This window comes from Drosophila tropicalis, unplaced genomic scaffold, assembly GCF_018151085.1.
Source record: "Drosophila tropicalis isolate 14030-0801.00 unplaced genomic scaffold, ASM1815108v1 contig_845, whole genome shotgun sequence".
Classification (NCBI taxonomy): Eukaryota; Metazoa; Arthropoda; class Insecta; order Diptera; family Drosophilidae; genus Drosophila; species Drosophila tropicalis.
The window spans coordinates 11298174-11319341 of NW_027173338.1; the positions used below are offsets into that span (position 1 = coordinate 11298174).

A 21168-nucleotide genomic window follows, 5' to 3' on the forward strand; every position below is an offset into this window, starting at 1 on the left:
CTATAGAAGATTGTTAAAAAGAGTATATTTATATTGACCAGGTGTTTGCAATGCACAAAATATGCAAACAATATCCAATTTGCAAATGATATACATAGGAATGTTCTCCTTCAATTCGTTATTGATTTCTACCGATCAGACAATTATAACATAGAGAAATCATTCAAAAACGACGATTTCTTGGCTAGAGTAAGAAGTTTTATGTATCAAAATGAGAATATCCCCAGAGGAATTGGCATTAAAACTTTAGCACACTTTAAGGACCCTTTAAACTAATTATAATTTTACAATCAGACCAACAAACGCAGATTACGACAAAAGTAAAGAACATTGTAAGTTCAGTGCAGTCGTCAACCAATTCAATCTTTTAGTTCTCTTTTTATTTGCAGCATTTTAGTTTATATTTGAAATTTTTTATTGATGAATCCTATATATTTGTTTGCACTTATTGTATATAAAATTAATAGTCGTTGATTGGAAATAGTTTATAATTTGTATGTGTTATCGAAGAGAAACAATGTGTGGAAATTCGTATCATTTATTTTCATTTTTTCACTTTGTTTTTTGTTTTTGGCCTGCCATATTGATAAATGTTTAATGATGGAAATTCAATTTGTTCATTGCGAATGTTTTGAATAAAGGTCAGTCATTTTGTAGGTCAGACATGAAAATGGCATTTTTCTCTCAACATTCCGAAAGCGCCTTTAAGACGAAGAAAAATCGAATTTCGAACAATTGGAAATATCTTACATAACATATGTACATGTGTCTGGAACCTGCTTTAAAAGTTTCAAAGTGTTTACAGCTAAAACCTGTCAAAGTCTCTCATCATTACATCGTTTTCAATATGTAATGAGCAATCCACAAAATAATAGATATAAAAAGTCAGCAAATGCTTAAACTTTAAAGGAATGTCGCTGGTTCTGATAAAACAAATACTTATAATGAAATTGAATTACAAAATATAACCATGTATGTATATCAAATCAAATGTCTCGGTTTAGAACTCTTTTTCAATCAATGTCTTATTCTAAGCCGATCCTAAACCACTTGGAGGATAATTTGTATAGGTTTTCTATGGAGTGTGCCACATCTATTGAATGAAATTTTTAGTTTCATATTTTGATCACTAAATCAACGAGAAGTCATCGTAAATAACCAAACCAACTCAATCCACATTTCAATTTGCAAAAATCATCATCATCTGAGCACTTGATGACTTTATTACACTGGAGTTTGCCCCATTATTGGCGGCGCAAAAGAACATGTGTGTGAAGGCCTCTTTGCATCGGCCAAAATGACGGCACATTTAACCAGCTGCAATTGCAATAGAATGGAAAATAATAATGCGTTTGCCTGGTTTTGTTTTCTTGTTTCTCGAGCTGAAAGGAACCATGGCCAACACATTTTAATTGAAATTTATTGTTGTTGCTTTAGCTGAGAAACGTGTAGTGCAAGTTTTTGTTGCTCTTGTTGTTTTGTAAGTGTGAAAACGGCAGTTTTTGCACCTCATCTGAGGCCGTTTTACATCAAAAAATAAAAAAAAAGGAAAACTTCACTCCACTCTTCGTCCGCCTCAATGTCTGAAGTTTGGTTTCTTGGCTTTTAGCCAGTTTATGCACCCGCCGCAAGTGTGGCAAATAGGAAATCAAATAAAATTTAAAATAGCTCAAAATCCCGCTCTCTCTCATACACATAAAACACGCGGCATAGTGTTAAAATTGGAGCAACAACTGATTTGTTTACCAAATGTTCCAAAAATACCCATTATACGAGAAAATTGCATTGAAGTGCATTTGCAGATGCATCACAGAGAGCCGGAGAATGAATTGCCCGCCCCCTCCACATGCCCTTTGGCACGAGGGTCTAACAATAAGCTATATCTCAAGTGCCGGATGTATTATAGCTATCGATAGTTGATTTTTTATGAATGAGCATTGAGAATAAGAGCAACAGGCAAACTACCAAGTGCGAGTGCAGTGTGTAAGGAAAGTAGTGGGAGCTCAGTGTGGGAATGAAAATGGGAATGGGAATGGGAGGAAGTGAGTTGAAGTGGCAGTAGCTGAATTGAGTGTGTGCATCGGTGCATTGTTGTTTTATGCATTCATTCAAACTGTTTATTGCTGCTTATTTTGATTTTCTTTTCGCTTGTGCCCCGTGCTCTTGCATTACAAGTGCAAGAAGTACTCGATCAAGATTGTAGATACTTAAATAATGATTCGATTAGTTCCGGATATCAATGATATTTTAAATGCTTTCAAAGTAGCATTTAAAGTGTCTAAAAATCAAAGAGTGGTCCATAAATAAAACCGTTTTTGGACATAAGAAGTGTTCCTCATCTTTAAGCTTTTCGATTGTCAAACACAATCAAATCCTTAAAGACCTTCAACCCCTTTAAGCCATTGTATTATTAGCTTTCAAATTATACTTGGAATCTCATGTTAAGTACATAAACTCACATCGACTAATGAGAATAACTTGAGAATGAACTGAGACTTAGACTTGAATCATAGGAAGCATAAAATAAGTAATTTAAAGTTCCAGAACTTTTTCAACAAAAGACATTGATTGATTTACAACAGACCCTAATAAGCCTGATAATAATATTAAAATGCGATCAATAATTAATCCAATTAAATAGTCAATTGTATAAATATTTAAAAAACATTAAAAGAAATTACTTAATACTCCAAAAAGGCATCAATTTAGATACTGAAATTAATAAAGAAAACTTTTTACCCTATCCCAATACGTTTTTTTGTTCAATTTCTTCATATCTATTATCAAAATTAAATTTCATTCAACAATTGAACTGAATAACCAAAAATGCACTCGAATCAACTTTAATTTCAATATTGAAATACTCCATCGTAAAGGCTTCAATCAAGCAAACAAATATTGAATAATCGATGGGGACGAATTGAACTGAACCTGAAAACACGATAAACATCAAAAGTGTAATCATTTATAAGCCATTAACGGGTATTTACGCACAATTGCTCCAAATTCTTTGGCATTAAACAGTAATATCGTCAACAATTTTGTATATATGCATTATATGCACACACAACACTTCAATTATGTGCGCATAGATAAACATACATGTATGTGGATATGTATGTAAACAACTCAAATGGCGGCATCGACTTTGAGATACTCTGTAAGGCAAATGGGAAGGCCCTCAAAGGCCCCTCCTTATATTGAAAAATCCATTAATATATATTGTGGATAGAATTTGGTTAGTCTTTAGTCTATCTGTTACATTCTAAGCAAACACATATAACCCCACTTGACCCTATATGCATCTAGGGTATTAAAATATGACAACAAATATTCAAAATGACAATGAGCACAACTGTTTGATTGTTTATTTGTGTATTTGTCTACACACTAACAGCTTGGTCGGACGGGCCTGATGAAGATATATGATCACATATTGAACGACCAATGACCAACAGGCAATGTTCCAATCCTCACCCGATGCAATTCAGTGTATGCGGCTCATTTCATACATTTTCATACACTTGCCGATGGATGACAAGACGAAAAATAACCAAAACCATTTTCAACAACAAGAGTAAAAACCAAATTCCAATGAAAACTCGTGCGAGGCTCTTGAATAATTTTTGTTTGCACACACACCACACAGCAACACACACACACATTTGTGTGTTTGTATGTGTTCTTTTTTGTAAACTGGAGTAAACTTTTATTAATTGAGCATGCATATGTGGCGAATGGAGGCGACGATGTGGACTGTGCCATCATCAAGCCTCATCTCATTTGGCTAACCAAAATCCGTAGTCTCACAATATCCGAAGCTCCTATACCCTTTAAAACGCTTGATGATTAACAAACAAGAAAATTTGTCCTTTTCTAACTCTAGAATATAATAAAAATTGTGGAATTTTATGTTGGCTAACATGAAAACTTATTTGAGAGAAGAGAGTAGAGATCTGTAACTGGTCTGCTTCCTAAAAGATCTTTGAGACTAGGGCAAGGACCCTAATCACTTCTATACTCGAGATTTAGGTAAGGATATAAATACTTATATTAACTAAACAGTACTTGTTTAACTGCAAGAGCTTAGTATATATTAATCATAAAGTGTATTTTTGATTCGTTGAACAAAACCAAGTTCTTAATTCCTCGAATCAAAGAGATATGCCCAGATGCATGTCTGTATATGTGTATATAGTTTGTTTAATTTTTATTTTTTTGTGTGTTAACTGATGTGTCACGGCTGTCAGTAAATAATTCAAATGATTTTGCAACTAGATTTAGATTTCATGTCTTTTGTCGACGCTAAATGAAAATGTATCTCCTCGTATATGTTAGTTTGTGTGTATCTGCATATATGTATGTATATGTATATTTGTATTTATATCTGCATCCAAGGGAATCTAAGCACAGTCGGTCATTTAGTCATCATTTAGGTGGAAAATCGTCTGGGGATGTCATAAATTGGGGAAAATTTTCAGCATTTATTATGTCTTTGGGAATTTTCACAAAAATTAAAACCAAATTGAGTATATATACTTAGGTACTATTGTTTATTTGAAAAAATAGCAAAGTATTGTTAATTTATCATTATGTTTCAGGGGCGTAGCACGAGGGTAATGTAATGACTTACAAATTGATCTCTTGCAGTTCACTTAGGGATTCAAATTCTAGTTTGTTTAACTAATTGAGTCTTACCTATCGATATAATCAATGCCCCTATACAAAAGTCTTACTCCATCCATGTAATCACAATTCTTTCTTAATTTCTTTCGGTTGTTGCTGTTTTCGAATCTGTCGCATCGATTCAAACACAAAAACAGCTGGCAACCTGCTAGCGCCGTATGAGTAATATGACCATCGTGCCACATCGTTCTGCCTTCCCGCCTCTCACCCACTCTGACACTTTATCCCCTCTGGCAGTGAAGCTACTGTATTCTACCTCCACCCACTGTATTAAATATACAAATCTGCTGCTTTTGCATTTTGTTTATAAACGCATGCGCTAAATTTAAACAAAAATGTTCTCAATTTGTTTATCGAAAAAGAATATGTTTTTAGTCAAGTTTTAGTTTTTAGTGAAGTGAACAGCCCACACCACAAAAAGGGGTGAAGTGAGGTGGATCAAGCTTCACAACGGATCTGAATCAAAAGATAAATGTGTGCATATCCAAAAATCTAGTGAAGTTGCTGCCAGGTGGTCTACTCTTTGTCACGATGACGCCACCAAACACATGCCACAAGACGATTATGATGAATCGCCGCATATGATTCTCATCTGGGGAACATTCCAAAATATAATATACATATATGTATGTATCTTTACGAATTCGCCAACCATTCAATAGATATCTATCTGCTCAACGAAATTGCCATAAACAGAGAAAAGAAAATGAAATCAGAAGAATTCTCCAAATACAAGTGCATAAGAGATCTGAAAAAATGTGAATGAAAAATCAAACCAGAATGGATTTGAAAATTTTATTAATCATTCAATTGGAATAGTAAATTTATCAGTCGTACAGATATTTTATTAGTTTCCCTTTAGTATCATCTAAATGAAGAATGCTTAATCCAACTTGATTTCATTTGTTAAGGCACATTGAGTCTTGAAACTTCATGAAAGAATAGCTGATAAAGGCTGGTAAAGATAGAAAGGACTGCGTTTCTACATATAGAAAAAGAGAAAGATCAAGGAAAATCGACCGCACAATTTAGTTAGACATTTATATTTTGAATTATGGAGAATATGCTTTGGAACGTTTTCAGTCCACTTTTGAATAAGGAATATTGAAAAGTCTTCTCCATTATGTAATTCGTACAGATATTATAGCCAATTCCGCGATATGATATGATAATATAGAAAATTTTTTCTTCACATCTTTATAATTTTGGTTGGGAATGGAAACGTCTGTTTGAATATTTTATATTTATGCTATTAATCTTGAAAGTTGCAAAAGCGATAGAAGGGACGCTGAGCGTGACGCTGAGTGTTCATCTGGAATAAGAAGACAATAATATTCTGCTTCTTTATTAAGCTATATGATTTATCACCTTGACTTTGGAAACGTCTATATATGAAAACTGAAGAGCGGCCATCAATCCTTTACGCACTTCGTCCTTCATCTTGGTCTGGCTTCCACGCTGGGTCAGGGCACGTCCGATCATTGGGGCGATAGTGCGCACCAAAACCGGCATAAAACCCTTTAGTGGAGCATAAGCCATTGTGTAGATAGAAAATTTTGTTGATTGTTTTTGTTTTTTAGCCCAAAGGATCTTAATAATTTCTCTAAAAAAAAAAAATATATCCAAAACTAAAATTCAATTTTGTTGTGAGAATAGAGAAATTTTTTGGTTGTGTTCGAATTGAAACTATAAAATATACTGAGCAAGTAACGTGTAGCTCCCATAGGTCAAATTAGAACATCAAGCAACGATTGCTTAGATTGAATCAAATTTTGTGATTTTTCTGAATTTTTAATTTTGGAATCGAATATATAAAACCATAGCAGTAGTTTGAAAAACATAACTGAAAATTAAACTTTATGTAAAGTAAAACTTTTGTTTCTTGGCGGATCATTTGTTTTCTTGTCAACTTTTATATACTTATTTGAATTATATTTAAGTATAGCGCAAAATGCATTATATGAATACATTTATACAAGTGATAAAATCACACCCAAAAAGTGTCCATCTATTTATTTTAGTCCCAAAAATTTTTAAGAATTTTAATGAATTAATATATATATATATTAAAGCTTAAACAATTGTTTGGTTTCGCAAATTGGTCAATCATCTAATTTCCATGGAATAGAATGACTGATAAACAATTTCTTATCTCTGTGCTTGAATCATACAAGACTAGAAGCAGTCTTGAGCAGATTTCTTGCTTCTCTGCAAAACAGACTGAAAATGATGAAACTTTTGTTTCGCAAGTCATGTCTATTAAAGTAAAATTGAAACTTTGAGACAGAAAGATTTCAACGGAAAAAAGTCTGCCAAGTATAAACATTTTCAGTCTTGTTAAGAGTGATCATGAAGACCCCAATTGATTGTTCCAGCCTAAGTTAAGTTCTTGAAAATGTTATTTGTATTGTATTATCTAATTCAATTTGAATTATTAACAACTTTGCACTTTATGGAATTGGCTAATGACAGCTTTGCTAGATTAGTTTGAAAGATCTTAATTGTATTTTGTTTCTTTTACTTTTTTTGAGAATTTCGACATTATTTCATGTGAATTTCCTGTCAAAAAAATTTTGTTTTTAATTATCACTTTGAATTTGATAATAGGATCTTGAAGTTAAAGGGAAATTGTTAAGTCTTCTTGTTATAAAAGAATATGTTTTTTCGACCGTTTATAAAAAAATTTCCTTTCGATTGCCCTTTCACATGAACAAAGAAACAAAGTGACTAAAAGAAGAAGTAACAAGGAACTAACCGACGAAATAGTCCAAAAAGAAAACAGGACAAATATCGATTGGAAAGCATTCCAAAAAATCAAGTTTCTATCGATTACAAAACAGGAAATATTTTAAAAAGCCAAGCAGCGTTTGCGTAAAAGACATATCGTTAAACTAACAGTGTTAACTCTGCAATTTTTAAGTGTTTAACTAAATTAGCATAGACTCGGCCCACTAAATACCTACAACATATTTTTGCATTTGTGTATGGTCATATCTCTTTGCACATAATTTTGTTGAAAGTCAAAATCAGAAAAAGACTCCAGAGTTCAAGGTTTAATGTGTGTGGTTTTCCTTTTATTTCTGGAATTCATTTTAAGTATTTAGTTTTCGAACGCGCTACAAAAGATTCTCATCAATTAGGCACGAAATTTTCCAATTAATATTTCAATGCGACTTTTAAATAGCTTTGCTGTATTAAAATCTGTTCGGTTCTCCACTTACTTTTCATATTTCCTCCACATATAAATGCATCCGACGGTTAATAGAAATATGCAAAGGCATGTCAGGATCAATTTGATGCGTTCTATGGCACAGACATCGGTGTCCAAATTGTCATAGATTGTACGTGCTCGATCACTCAGATGATCGCAACGTATCAGATTGAAGTGCTTTAACTGTGCCATTTTTGTGCCGACAAATTGTTTGTTTCTTAATTGATTTTCACTTTATTCGATGCCCATTTCCATAATACACACACACACACACACACACACTCTGCTTTTTTGAATATTTATTCAATGATTTCCTTTCAAACGAACATTTTTCGCGTATAGAACAAAATAACACAAAACAAAATCGGATTTTTTCCAAAATGTAAACAAATTATTTCGCAATTACACAAACACACACACTGAAAGATAGAGAAATTCACAGAACACTATTGGTATCCAAAGAAAATTACATTTGAATTCTTTTAAATAAATGAGCGCACGCAGCTTCGTTAGCGTTCGCGTTAGCTTTTAATTATTATTTATTTTTTTATGGCAATTATTATTTTCTTTTCTTCTTGTTTTCTTTTTTATGTATGGATGTACATATGTATGTATGTGCTGTATGTTTATAAACAACATTAAACGAGTGAGGAAATATGCGCACGTCTTTAACGATTACCAGGAGCTTTTCCAAAGAAACCAAAGTTAGTTGCGCACTACACGTCCGCACTCGATGAGCATCGCCAAGCACTGAACCGCATTAAGTGAGCAAGCCCCAACAAATGAGGGAGCCAGCCCCCCAAAGTTAAGATGGCAAAATCTACAATGAGAGAGAGAGCGCCAGAGAGGGCGTCATGCACGTGCAAGATCAAACACAAGACAGGCGTGTTCTCTCAGTGCAGATAGTAAATACATATACATACATACATACGCAGAGTGAGCCAGAGGTAGAGAGCATTAATTGGTGAGGTTGTGCCTCTGTTGATATTATACATTTGTATACCCTTACAGAGAGTATTATGTACCCCACTGTATGTTCCTCTTAATGAAGATCCAAATGCAGCTTCATAAATATCTTGGAGAGATCTTCTTCTCCTAGTCTCCGAGATCTAGGTGTTCATACGAACGGACGGAATTGGCTACATCGTCTCGGCTATTGATGCTGATTGAGAATATATATGTATGTATGTACACATTATGGGCTCGAAAACGCTTCCTTATGTCTGTTAAATACATTTTGGCGTCTTTAATCATCAGATCTAATAAAGAAGATCATAGACACCAGATACAGTCGATTTCAATGACAAAGATCAAGTGGAGTTAAAGTTAATCCGTATAATGGATATTATACTTTACTTTCAAAAAATGTTGGTTAAGCCTTGACAAATCTTACATTGTCTTAACTATTATTCGCTATTAGTAAATCGAAAGGGTATATGGAATTCGTGGCATTGCACTTGCCTGTCAATGCGTTTATTATGCAATGTTGTTATTGTTGATGTTTTTTTTTTCTGCGTGCACTTTGTTTGTTTGCCGGTTTGTGTCTTGTTCTTGTTGCTTGTTTTTATGACCCACGTCAAAAGTTTTGGCCAATACCCGATCCCGATGCCGATCCCGTAGCCAAAGCCTGTCAAACTGTGTGATTATCAGTTTAACCGGTTTATCAGATATTGCACATACAATATCTGTAGATAAAAAACGAACTTTTAATCTATGTGCTGGAGTATATTAATAAAACATTTTTGGGACGTAATGATTTAGTCATTTTTGTTAGATTCTGGTTACAAGACGTTAAATAACTCTAGCAAAAAGTATAATGAAGGCACGTGCATACATAACATTTATAATTATGAGTTTTACCTTTTAAACGAGAAACTTGGTTTTGATGGGTGCTGATAATGTTTAGTCCTGTCGATTTAAAATTTGGCTGCAACTTCCCCTCCGATCATAGATCGATCTGTGTATTTCTAAATTCTTTGGCTAGTACAAATTTTAGTCTAAAAGATTTTTTTTTTACTTCCACAAAATTAACCGATCTATTATTATTTCACTTTATAAGAGTTTTCCGATTCTCGAAGCAATTTCCATACATTGCTGGATTTTCTTTTTGTTATTCAATCATTCGTGCCAGGTAAGTAGGCGAGTGCCGAATTGCAAACATTTTGGAAATTATTACAAAAGTTTCGTAGACTAAAGTCCTTTTTTATGCAGGCTCGAGCTACCACACACAGCGAGTGCATAGCTCAGTTTGAGCCCACTGTACTGGTGCACGGTGGGGCTGGCGATATAGCAGATGCTGGTATACCATTGAAAAAACTTGGGGTTAAGCGGGCAGCACGCAGAGGTTATGAAGCACTGATCAAATCGGGAAGTGTACTGGACGCAGTAGAAGGAGCAGTCAACTCACTCGAGGAGGATGTCAATTTCAATGCTGGCAATGGTTCAGTTCTCACCTGGGATGGCGATGTTGAGATGGATGCCTCTATAATGAATGGCGCTACATTGGAGGCTGGTTGCGTGTCTCTAGCACGTGATATAATCAATCCCATATCTCTGGCCAGACGCATCATGGAGACCACGCGACATCGTTATATAGCTGGTGAGGGAGCCATGAATATAGCCATGGAATCGAAGAATTTCGAAATCCTACCAAAAGGAGCTCTTGTCACAGAGGCAGCTCAGAAATCGTTGGAGAACTACAAAGCCAGCTTGAACCAGACGCGATCAAAACGCGAAAGTCAAATCTATGGCTCCCCAGGCACTGTGGGTGCTGTGGCCATCGATGCATGCGGGAATGTGGCAGCTGCCACTTCAACAGGTGGCATAACCGGTAAACTATCTGGACGCATTGGAGACTCGCCCATTTTGGGTGGCGGCACGTATGCCGATAATGAAACGGCTGCCGTTTCGGCTACTGGACATGGTGAGACTATAATGCGTTACAATCTAGTCTCCCGAATGTTGGCTCTAGTCCAACATGGCAACTATACGGCACAGGAGGCAGCCGAGAGAGTGCTGAACGAAATGACTCAGCGATTCGATGAGACGGCTGGCATTATTGCTATTGATCATCGTGGAAGGCTGGGCATTCATTTCACATCCAAACGAATGTCCTGGGCCTATCAACGTGGCGAAGAACTACACTTTGGCGTCGATGCTGGAGAGGATCAGTTGGAAATTGTCGGCGAACCGCGAGTCGCACCACTTTAAAAGTTTTTTCTTAAATTTTTTTGTAACACTTTCACAACTTAATAATATGAATTATTAAACATTCAAACAAAGTAATAGTAACAAATGTGGTCCTTTAGGACATCTAAGAAATTAATATAAATTAAACAATTTGAATTTACAATTTGAACTAAACAAACAATCATTGCGAAAGAAAATCATTTTTATTACAAATTCTTAAATTAATTATACATATAAAAAATGGCAAATCAATTAACAATATGGTTTTTTAGTTCTTAAGGATTACAATTTTAGTTGCTAGTAACTGCTAATATAACAATTTCTATTCTACAAATAGTTTAGTATACACATGACGAACAACTTCCATAACATATTCTGAATTGTGTAACTTAACAAAAGAAATACAATAATTAAACTGATGAGAAATAATCACAGGTGCCACACATGGTGTATAGGGCATTTGTTGAGGGTTCAATGAAGAAGCACAAAGCCTGTGTGCAATTCATCTCGTGAGTGGTAATCTGTTTTTGAAGCAATTGCTCCAGTTGCTTTAAATCGGCAGAATGTTCAAATTTAATGCCACATTCACATATATACGACGATGATTTGAGCTTGCTTAAAGGCTTCATTTGGCAAACGGGACAAAGCACAATTTGCTCGGTGGGCGACAGATCTGGTTCTACATACAGGGTCTCAAGGCTTTGCTCTCCTAGGGCATACCATTCATTGACATCTGAAAGTAGCTCCTCCAATATATGCATTTCCAGTTCCAAATCATGGTCAAACTCAATTAGCTCCAAACGCAACAATTCCTTAAGTTCAGACTGCCGGAAAAGGAAAACTACATTACGATTTCTGCACAATGTGAGAAGGAAATGAGCTTACTAATTGAAGTGTGCGATTGGCATCTATGTTATTTTTACGAGCATCCATAATTCGAATGCGGCATTTCTGTATAATAAAATTTATAGATTTTCAATAACAATATGACACAGAGGAAAATATATGAATTTACATCACGCAACATATCCCTTAATTTCGGCATTCCTAGGTGTCGCCTTTTAGCCGCACTTTGAGCCTGTCGCTTTTGCTCAACGCTTGTTTGATAAACAGGACTGCTAGGACACTCCATAGTCAGAAATTAATTAATTAAAATACACAAATATTTCACAAGAAAAGAGCGCGAACAGCTGTAACAAATTAGTGATGAGAGAAAACTTTAGATGTGACCGTATTGCATGCGGAAGTGTAACCGCTTTGCACGACTAGCCGATTAATTTACCAACACTTGGACCAGGGTTGATTTAACAATTATTGACAGCTCCACCATGGCGTATAGAGCGTTTCCGCTCTTTCTTTCCCTTTCTTTTACCAACGTGCGAGTGTCAAGTAAAAGGTTAGTGTTCAATATTTTGGAAAATATTGATGAATTTATTGATAAATAAAATGTTTAATTGTGCTACACACAGATGCCAGCCCCGGTTGCAAAAAAAGCCAGCAGCTAAAAAGCTGCCCGCTGTTCCAGAATCTAAATTGAAGTTCAGCAAGAAAGTAGTCAGCAAACGTGCCGCTGAAACGAAACGTCGTCTGAAGCGTGCTGCTGTCATTGCCCTGCGCAAGAAGGAGAATCTGGTCCGTGCCGAGAAGTACCAAAACGAGTACATTAAGGCAGATCAACGTGAAATTAAGTTGCGGCGCTTAGCCAAGAAGCGTAACCAATTCTACGTGCCAGCCGAGGCTAAATTGGCTTTTGTCGTGCGTATCCGTGGGTAAGTGCAGATCATATGGACGTAAATAGACATTTAAATGACTAAAGTGATTCAATTTCCTCCTCTTTTCTAGTATCAACAAAGTTGCCCCCAAGGTGCGTAAGGTTTTGCAATTGTTCCGCCTGCGCCAGATCAACAATGGTGTTTTCATCAAGCTGAACAAGGCCACCGTCAACATGCTCCGCATTGCTGAGCCCTACATTACCTGGGGTTATCCCAATCTAAAATCGGTGCGCGAATTGATCTACAAGCGTGGATTTGTCAAGCACAATCGTCAGCGTGTCCCCATCACCGATAACTTTGTGATTGAGCGTAAATTGCGTCAAGCCCACCAGCTTCAGTGCGTTGAGGATTTGGTCCATGAAATCTTCACCGTTGGCCCCAACTTCAAGTATGCCTCCAACTTCCTGTGGCCCTTCAAGCTAAACACCCCCACCGGTGGCTGGCGCAAGAAGGCCAACCATTATGTCAATGGTGGTGACTTTGGCAACCGTGAGGACAAGATCAACAGTTTGCTGCGCAAGATGGTTTAAGCACTAGACGTGAAAGGAGAGTCAACTGTCCGGAGCAATAGTTTAAAAACATTTAACGGTCTGTGGCACAGTGAAAGAAGAATAAAATATACATTTTTATTAAACTTCTATATGCGGTTCCACAAAACAAAAACTCTGATGTGGTTTCAATTTCCATACGAAATTACGTCAAATTTAGAGCAAGTTGGAATTTTTATAAATCTTCAATTTAAGATGTTTGCAAATCAGTAAACTTTCTTTCCCTTAATCGAAGAAATTCAAGTTTGACGAAATTACTTATTGGAATTGGGGCCGTCCTGTTTTTAATTCCACTCAATGCGGGCCGTTTGTACTATCTAAAGAACAGACTTATGCTTCCACAAAGACTCAAAAAGCTGTTAATAAACAGTATTATTAATTAGTTGAGATCAATTTATGGCTTTGTTTACGCGACTAATCATTAGGATGTGAAAATATTAACTCTCCATCGATATCCGACATGAATGACAAAGAGACAATTAATTTTTAGGATATTGAGCAAAATTAATTATCAAAAATTCCTTTAGAAAAAGGATTTTGGAAATGACTAATTGAACTTCCCATTTTAATAGGGAAAATTGCCCACATCTAGGATGTGAAATCTTCTAATGAATCAGTCTCAGTTACAAAATGGATATACATTGAAGATCCATCGAGGTAAAAGATACCAAGCCCTTTTCAAGGTCGTCGCAGGAAAGAACGTATCATTAAACACATAATGTCGGGCCTCTGTCCGGTCACGGAGCAAACTTAGTACCACCTAAAAGCATAAATGATTAGTCAGATTTGCTCGTTAATGACATATAAAATTAGTAAGTGGTTCTTTTTTATTCTCAGAAGACAAATTATTAAAGTTATTGAGATTATATATATGTATGTAAAATGCACTTAAGAACTATTAACACAAATATTGAATTTTGGACAATACACCGATTTATGTATGTATGGGAATACTCCTTCCAGTTTTATCGAACGTCTAATACGATTTCAAATCGACATCATTAGAGTCGCCTCCTCTTTTTATACTGCCATTTCCATTTGAATTTTTGGATAAGGATTATAATTGACAATCTCAATGTCTTCATAGGTAAAATCTTCAATGTCAGTTATTTGACGTTTGAATACCAACTTTGGGAATGGACGCGGTATGCGCTTCAATTGCTCCTTGATGGGCTCCACATGACTGAGATAGACATGAGTATCACCCATGGTGTGGACGAAATCGCCGGGCTTCAAGCCAGTCACATGGGCTATCATATAGGTGAGCAGAGCATACGAGGCAATGTTGAAAGGAACACCCAAACCCATATCGGCACTACGCTGATACAGCTGGCAAGATAATTCGCCACGCGACTGCGAAACATAGAACTGGGCCAGACAATGGCAAGGTGGCAGTGCCATTTTGGGAATGTCCAACGGATTCCATGCTGACATTATGATGCGACGATCAGAGGGATTCGTTTTTATGGTCTCAATGACCTGACGCAACTGATCGATTCCTTGACCAGTATAGTCATCCTGACAAGTACGGTACTCTGCCCCAAAATGACGCCACTGAAAACCATAGACGGGACCCAAGTCACCAACTGCCCGATCGGTGAATCCCAAATTGTCCAGAAATTCTCGAGTGCTATTGCCATCCCAAATATGAACATTCTTATCTTGCAATATTTTGGCGTCGGTCTGTCCTTTGATAAACCAAAGCAACTCTTCTGCCACAGCCCTGAAGAAGACGCGTTTGGTGGTCAATAGCGGAAAAGATTCCCGCATATCGAAACGCATTTGACTCCCAAATATCGACAAGGTGCCAACTCGTGTGCGATCCATGCGGGTTTCGCCTCGTTCAATGATGGACCTCAGCAAATCCAAATATTGCTCCTCATCCCGATTCCGCTGGGTGGCCTTCTCCTCCTGTTCCACTTCCATGGGCTTGACATTCTCCTCCAGCAACAACTGCCGCTTAGCTGGGGATATTTTCATTGGCGATTTCGTAGGTGAAACCTTCATGATTGTCTTGGGCGATTTCTTCTCTGGCGTCACAACCATTTTTCTTTGACCTTATTCAATGGAATTAAAATGTTAAATATTTTATGAGCTTCCACAACCTTCCCAATTTGCTTGCGTCAAAGTTTTATATGGCGGGAAAACGAACAATTTTTTTTTTTTTTTTTTTAGAAAGAGCGGGATTTAATGTGACCCTGGTTTATTAATTTTGAAATACCTCGTTTCAAACAATATTACTGACAATTCAACAAATTTCTGAAACCGCGGAATATAGCAGATTCCAATCGTTAGCATTTATTCTACTTGCATAAAGTCAAAATGTAGTGGAACAGTGTTTTCTTTTGTTTAACAACTGACTTGTGTTCCCAAAGAGTGCAGCATTTCACTGCGGCCCTGGTTTAGCTTTTTTTAATGACTTTACGCCATGGCTAGATTTGAAAAATACCGCTTGATTCGTTACTTTATAAATTAAAGAAATATGAAAGGTAAGTCTTTTAGTTAATCGTTTTCGTCTCTGCTTTTCTGCTGCTATACATACAATTTTGTATACTTTACTTACTAGATAAAAATTTGAACTTCGTGTTCGTAAATCCTTGTTTTAAGCTCTATATCTATACATCCTGTGCGCTTTGTAATTTAACGTCATAGACACATCTATGACACATTTTCTAACTCCAATATATGTAATTGGATTCCTTGCTTTCTTATGAAAAGAATTGCTTCTATCCACTCAAAAGACCCAATTAAAAAGACTCACAAGGAAAGATTCATTGTCATATTGTTTTGGATTTTTGTTTTTCTGTTTTGAGCGCGAACAAGGCGCTATATTTAAATATGGAAAGCATAAAAGTAAAGGTATGCTATTTGATTTTTTTCTTTTGTATTAACAGGGTGCCGTGTAAATTAAAATAGTTCCTGCAACTAAATACCATACGCAGAAAAAATTTCGCCTCTCAGCTGGCAGTGTTTTTGCACTCAATTATTTAGATTATTACATTAGCGATAGAACGAAAAATAAATTGTTTAAATCAATTCCTTCAAAGTGGAAGAAAATCGTCAAAAGTTTATGTGGGTAAAAACTGACACCCTGTTTTTACAAAATATTCAATTAATTAATTATTTATCGTGTACTTTTTCTCGTTCTCCCTCTCTCATTTACATTCAATACATGCTAAACGATTATTTAGGCAATGCACCATTTAAAGGTAATCCTGTCCAGCTGCCATCCCCATTTTAGTCTACTGATGGCCGCCAGCATGTGTTGTGGTTACATGTATATTCTGAACTAATCGCTGGCCCCAATACTCTTCCAGATTGAATGGTTTGAAATTTTTCAATTGGTTATCAGATTCATTGCAATAAATTATAGGTGTACCCTGTTCGTTAACCTGTAATAGACAAGAGATCATAAAGAATGATAAGATTTTTAAATAAAAAAGGAATTACACTTCCAATTCGGAACAGTCCATAATTAACAATGGCTTAATTGACCATTAAAAAACAGTTTTGGATAATGTCCCATTTTGGATTTCACTATAGATGAATCGCGGAGAAGTTCAACAGATTCATTTTTCTATTATAAACAAGGCCTGGTGCAAACTGAATGAGCGGTTTGCATTATGTTTTCGTTAAGAAAAAATAAAAACATTTTTTGAACATTGAGACAAACACATAAATAGAAATTATGCGACCTGCCGCAAGGTGTTAAATATTGTGATAGATTGTTTTCTTATTTGTTTTTTCTTTGGCATCATGGCCCGCTTTTCATTTTTGTTGCCGCCTCCTCTCGTTCGTTTCTCTTACCTTATTCCATGCCTCTCGTATGTATCTTATTAGCTCGTCGTGCTGTGACAAATTACTGTTGTTGTGTTGTTGCCCACCCACTCCCGCTCCAATGACAACACCGCCGCCAACTGTCGATGCATTGCTAATGCTGTTATTGGAGTATTGCGCCGAGTTTGGCGCCGCTCCTGAACCAAGCGATGACGCTGCTGATGTTGCATTATTGTTGTGGTGATGATGGTTATGAGGCGCCGAACCCTGGCGGCGTATGTAGGCGTTATAGCGTCTGAAAGTGAAAAATATACACAAAAGAGATCAAGCGAAAGAATAGCCCAATTATCAGTTTTAATGTCGGTGTCACCCTGTGTATTTGCCTGTTTACTTTTTTTTATGCTTTACACTTTATCGGAATTATTGCAAATGCTTAAATCTGAAACGATTTCATACCCATTATTGCGCTCCATTTTATTTGGAATTATGTTAATTAATTGAAGCTAGTTTCTTTGTTTGTTTATCTTCCCCAAATATGCTATTAATATTTTTGCCCCAATTTTTTTTTTTTTAGTTTTCAGTGGTCTGGCAGCACCAATTGCAAGGTTGCAAAACGAGTTATAAATGATTCAGTGGCAGCACTATCAAGTAGTTATCGAAATAACGGATACTCTAAAAATTTATAAAATAGTTCAGTTTCTGTTTAAAAATATTTTTGTCTTGCTGCTTGGTATTTTGTGTCAACCCCCACAAGACATTAGTAAAAAAACAATTTCCAATGGCACTTTATAGAAGCTAAAAAGTACACTTAACTAGACTTGGCACTGATTAAAAATAGGTTTAATACATACTATAGATTTTTACTTACTATAGATTTAAGACTTGTTTATTTTTTCTAAATCCATCGAATATATTGAAGTTAGACAACTGGAAATTTCAGCAATTTAATATACAATTTGGAATTCCTTCCATAAAAAAGTCACTAATTCACATTTACCCACTTTGTCGCAATTTACATTACGTTTATTTTTATAAAATGCATAACATATATTTTTTTTGTTGTATTTAACTGTTAATAATAGATTTACAAACTAACAGCGCATATACATACATTGTACATAAAAATAATATTTTTGAGAATGATAGTAAAAAGTATAATCATAAAAATTTCATTTACAAAAGAATTATAATATTATACATACATATACACATATACATATATATATATTTTATTTATTTTTTATGTTGTATATAGTATTAGTAACATAAAATCCTATCTGAGCATTCTTAATAACACAACACTACGTTCATTAATCATTCTCCTTCTCATTTCAATTATAATCAATAGATTGACCTCAACAAAAAATGCACATTCAGAGTTTCTTGTTTTTGTTTTTTTCATTTCATTACATTTTGGCAGCACCAGAGAGCGAATGATATATAGTAGAAACAAAAAAATTATTATTGTAAATCGTTTCTATTAAAAATACTAATACCTACAGCTTAGGCCCACAAAATCTTAAAAGTGATCTCATCTAGAGATCAGTTTTAAGTGGAATATGTATGTATATAACGAGATTTTCATGTTTTGAAAGTTACTTTTGATGACGTACAATTCAAAATATTGTTCAAAACAAAAACCCGGAGTTTTGCACGGCGTTAAAATATCAACCAACGACTTGATAAATGTAAAGTTAGCTGCCATTTTGTCGATTTCAAACTTTTAACATAGCGAAAATTCAAAAATCTGGGAAAACTTCGATAGACGGTTTTATCAAATGTTTCCAATATCAGACTATTTAAATACATTATCTCAACTAGTATGATTTGATTCTAATTGAAATTATAGACAGGTAAATTTTGAGCACTTAGTTTAAAAAATTGTCCACAGATTTAGTAAATTTCACTTTGCAAAAACGAGTATTAAGATTTTAGAGAATTATTTTTTAAAAAATTTAAAATTTTTTTTTTTTTTTGGCACCAAATTGACTTGGTTTTGAGCTCAGTTTTTTCCTTATCATACGTAACATAGGTATTTTGGAAACGTTTTTTTCATGTTTTGTTTTTCTAGGACTTTTACATATGGAAAATAGTTGCGGCCTTAAAGATCATCATCCCCAATGCCTTCAAAGGCCTCATTACGAACAGCTGCTCGCGGATCTTCTCCACTGTTCCCCGAGTCGTTGCGAAAGAAAACCGCGGCAAAGGTTCGAGATGTAGTCAGTTTATGTTGTTGCCTGGATGTGGGGGCCAGGCGCTGAGCTAGAAATTTAACAGGCGGATTAGTGGAATCGCCAGCAATTGTTGCCGTGTTGGTGTTGGCCATTGTATATGCTGATGATGTTGCATTCGATGTGGATGTGGATGATACCGAACTAGGAGTGGATAGGGACGAACCAGAAGTCCCAGCTACATTTTCCAGATCATCATCACTATCACCATTTCCTCCATCGCTGCCATTGCCATGCAGTAACTCATCCACCATTGCTTGGAGACAAACAGACATTAACATGGCCTGCTCACTGGTTATAGTTATCCAACGTAACGTTTGCTTGGACATCAGATACTCGAAAGCCAACTGTAATTGACTTGGCTGATCCCGTGACTCGAATGTATTATGCAGGGCACTCACGCGCCAACAACGCATTCTAGTTACACGAAATTTCGTCTCATAGATCTTATGTCCGCGTGTTGAGCGTAAACTCAATTCTTTGTTGCCAATTGTTATCAGAGCACTGGTCTCCGGTTCGGGGTAGTCAACCGAAGAGGCTCTAAACTGTAGACATCCATAAGAGGGCAGTTGACTTGCCAACTCCAAGTATGGTAAAGGATGACCCTGCGCCTGAAGATGATTCAATTGCCTGCGCATCTCCGGATTACATATGATCCACTCTTGAAAGACATCGGAGACAGTTTGCTGATAAAGCAAATCCAGGGCCACCTTATTGCCAAGCAGTTTTGTATCCCACCGAGGATTCCAGTAGCAGGTGCGTAAAAGCAATTGACAAGGTTGAGCATGAAGTCTTGTAATAAATGGTGCCTCAAAATCCATCAGACGCCTTAACAATATAATTTGATCTGTCTCTGCCTCGCGTCGCATTAAGTAGAGGCAAAAATATTGCCTCAACTCATCGGGCAGATGAAGAGCCCGGCAAATGCGCTCTAGCAGGGAGCTGGCATTCTGCTGAACATGACAATTGACCAGCAATTGTCGTCCGTCTCGATTATTGGCATAGACCATTACCTCCAATTTTTGTTCATCCTGATCGCTGCTTACATTACCCTCGGTCAGGGCCGTTTCCAGTTGGGCGCGCTGCAAAAATTGTTGTAGATACGGCAAACGTGCAATTCGCCCATCTTGACCAATGATCTGTAAATAGTGCTCGAGCGCAGCACGTCGCGTCTCCAGTTGGCTGTTGGTCAGCGGCAACAGGCGTTTGGGCGGAAATGGAGGCAGGGTAGCCACATCCATGTCCAAGTCCAGGCAACGCCTACGCAGCTGCTCGTTTAGCGCATGGAGCTGCTTGTACCGTAAGCAGCAATGAAAATTACCATTCAAATAGATATTGTATACCGTAAAGGTAGATGTGGGCGTGCCATAGCCATTGCCATTCCCACTTCGCCGCCCATTTAATGATAATGATGACGATGTTGAATCCTCCTGTGTGTCCGGTATCGAGAAATGCATGATTGCACGATGTGTGGTGTTCACTTTGTTCACATTTCTTTTCACTTTCTCATTGCGCTGCTGCACTTTTTCTGCTTTGTGTGCTGTTGTTGCTCTGGCTGATTGATTTCAATTTTAATTAACTAACAAATGCAATAAGAGTTTGCAACAACAACCACATACAATCACACGAAGAACAACAAAAACAAACTATAGCGTAGGTGTAGTATTGCCAGATGATGTTTCCCAGCCTGGCAACGCCACATGTGTGATAAAGTGCTCGCATTGTTCAACACTCTTTGTGTTAATTTTTTAAGG

At 36.3% G+C, this 21168-nt stretch overlaps 7 protein-coding genes and 1 long non-coding RNA gene across 8 annotated transcripts in view; 2 read left to right on the plus strand and 6 right to left on the minus strand.

Moving 5' to 3' along the window:
* Positions 1-8303, minus strand: part of Sur (Sulfonylurea receptor) — a 43324-nt gene extending 35021 nt beyond the window's left edge. Inside the window, 1 exon segment of the mRNA XM_068294412.1 lies at positions 7908-8303. Within this exon segment, the coding sequence (XP_068150513.1) occupies positions 7908-8089 (182 nt within the window). The 5' untranslated portion in view covers positions 8090-8303.
* LOC137581270 (uncharacterized) lies at positions 5714-6417 on the minus strand. The gene is made up of 2 exons (XR_011033109.1): positions 6055-6417; positions 5714-5998 (listed from the first exon to the last, which is right to left on the minus strand). It is a non-coding gene; the product is annotated as an uncharacterized lncRNA (long non-coding RNA).
* A 1374-nt stretch (positions 8304-9677) lies between the features above and the next one.
* Positions 9678-11192, plus strand: LOC137580686 (probable isoaspartyl peptidase/L-asparaginase GA20639). Its single transcript, XM_068294803.1, has 3 exons — positions 9678-9719; positions 9957-10028; positions 10109-11192. The coding sequence occupies exons 1-3, from the start codon at positions 9714-9716 to the stop codon at positions 11105-11107; spliced, it is 1077 nt and encodes a 358-aa protein (XP_068150904.1). The 5' UTR covers positions 9678-9713; the 3' UTR covers positions 11108-11192.
* Positions 11193-11270: 78 nt separating this feature from the next.
* Ripalpha (RPA-interacting protein alpha) lies at positions 11271-12302 on the minus strand. The gene is made up of 3 exons (XM_068294804.1): positions 12102-12302; positions 11972-12037; positions 11271-11910 (listed from the first exon to the last, which is right to left on the minus strand). Exons 1-3 carry the CDS (start codon positions 12216-12218, stop codon positions 11497-11499), a joined length of 597 nt encoding a protein of 198 aa, XP_068150905.1. The 5' UTR covers positions 12219-12302; the 3' UTR covers positions 11271-11496.
* Positions 12303-12555: 253 nt separating this feature from the next.
* On the plus strand, positions 12556-13521 carry RpL7 (ribosomal protein L7). The gene is given in 3 exon segments (XM_068295227.1): positions 12556-12573; positions 12575-12855; positions 12929-13521. Coding segments are annotated over 3 exon segments (759 nt in total). The 3' UTR covers positions 13389-13521.
* Positions 13522-14210: 689 nt separating this feature from the next.
* Positions 14211-15581, minus strand: Ts (Thymidylate synthase). The gene has a single exon (XM_068294511.1). It carries the CDS (start codon positions 15450-15452, stop codon positions 14427-14429), a length of 1026 nt encoding a protein of 341 aa, XP_068150612.1. The 5' UTR covers positions 15453-15581; the 3' UTR covers positions 14211-14426.
* Positions 15582-16176: 595 nt separating this feature from the next.
* Positions 16177-17795, minus strand: LOC137580950 (uncharacterized). Its single transcript, XM_068295100.1, has 3 exons — positions 17640-17795; positions 17214-17478; positions 16177-16798 (listed from the first exon to the last, which is right to left on the minus strand). Exons 1-3 carry the CDS (start codon positions 17654-17656, stop codon positions 16649-16651), a joined length of 432 nt encoding a protein of 143 aa, XP_068151201.1. The 5' UTR covers positions 17657-17795; the 3' UTR covers positions 16177-16648.
* A 767-nt stretch (positions 17796-18562) lies between these two features.
* Positions 18563-21091, minus strand: Snx17 (sorting nexin 17). The gene has a single exon (XM_068294343.1). The coding sequence runs from the start codon at positions 20869-20871 to the stop codon at positions 19285-19287; it is 1587 nt and encodes a 528-aa protein (XP_068150444.1). The 5' UTR covers positions 20872-21091; the 3' UTR covers positions 18563-19284.
* Positions 21092-21168: the final 77 nt, after the last annotated feature.

Excerpts from the sequence above, each read along its gene's own strand:
- LOC137580950 (XM_068295100.1), bottom strand. Across the intron at positions 16,799-17,213 it reads TACGAGAGGCATGGAATAAG|GTTAACGAACAGGGTACACC; the intron begins GTAAGAGAAACG and ends TGTCTATTACAG.
- Ripalpha (XM_068294804.1), bottom strand. The coding sequence starts at position 12,218 with ATGGAGTGTCCTAGCAGTCCTGTTTATCAAACAAGCGTTGAGCAAAAG. Across the intron at positions 12,038-12,101 it reads TAAGGGATATGTTGCGTGAT|AAATGCCGCATTCGAATTAT; the intron begins GTAAATTCATAT and ends TTTATTATACAG. Across the intron at positions 11,911-11,971 it reads CCAATCGCACACTTCAATTA|TCTGAACTTAAGGAATTGTT; the intron begins GTAAGCTCATTT and ends CTTTTCCGGCAG.
- Ts (XM_068294511.1), bottom strand. The coding sequence starts at position 15,452 with ATGGTTGTGACGCCAGAGAAGAAATCGCCCAAGACAATCATGAAGGTT.
- Snx17 (XM_068294343.1), bottom strand. The coding sequence starts at position 20,871 with ATGCATTTCTCGATACCGGACACACAGGAGGATTCAACATCGTCATCA.
- LOC137580686 (XM_068294803.1), top strand. Across the intron at positions 10,029-10,108 it reads TATTCAATCATTCGTGCCAG|GCTCGAGCTACCACACACAG; the intron begins GTAAGTAGGCGA and ends TTTTTTATGCAG.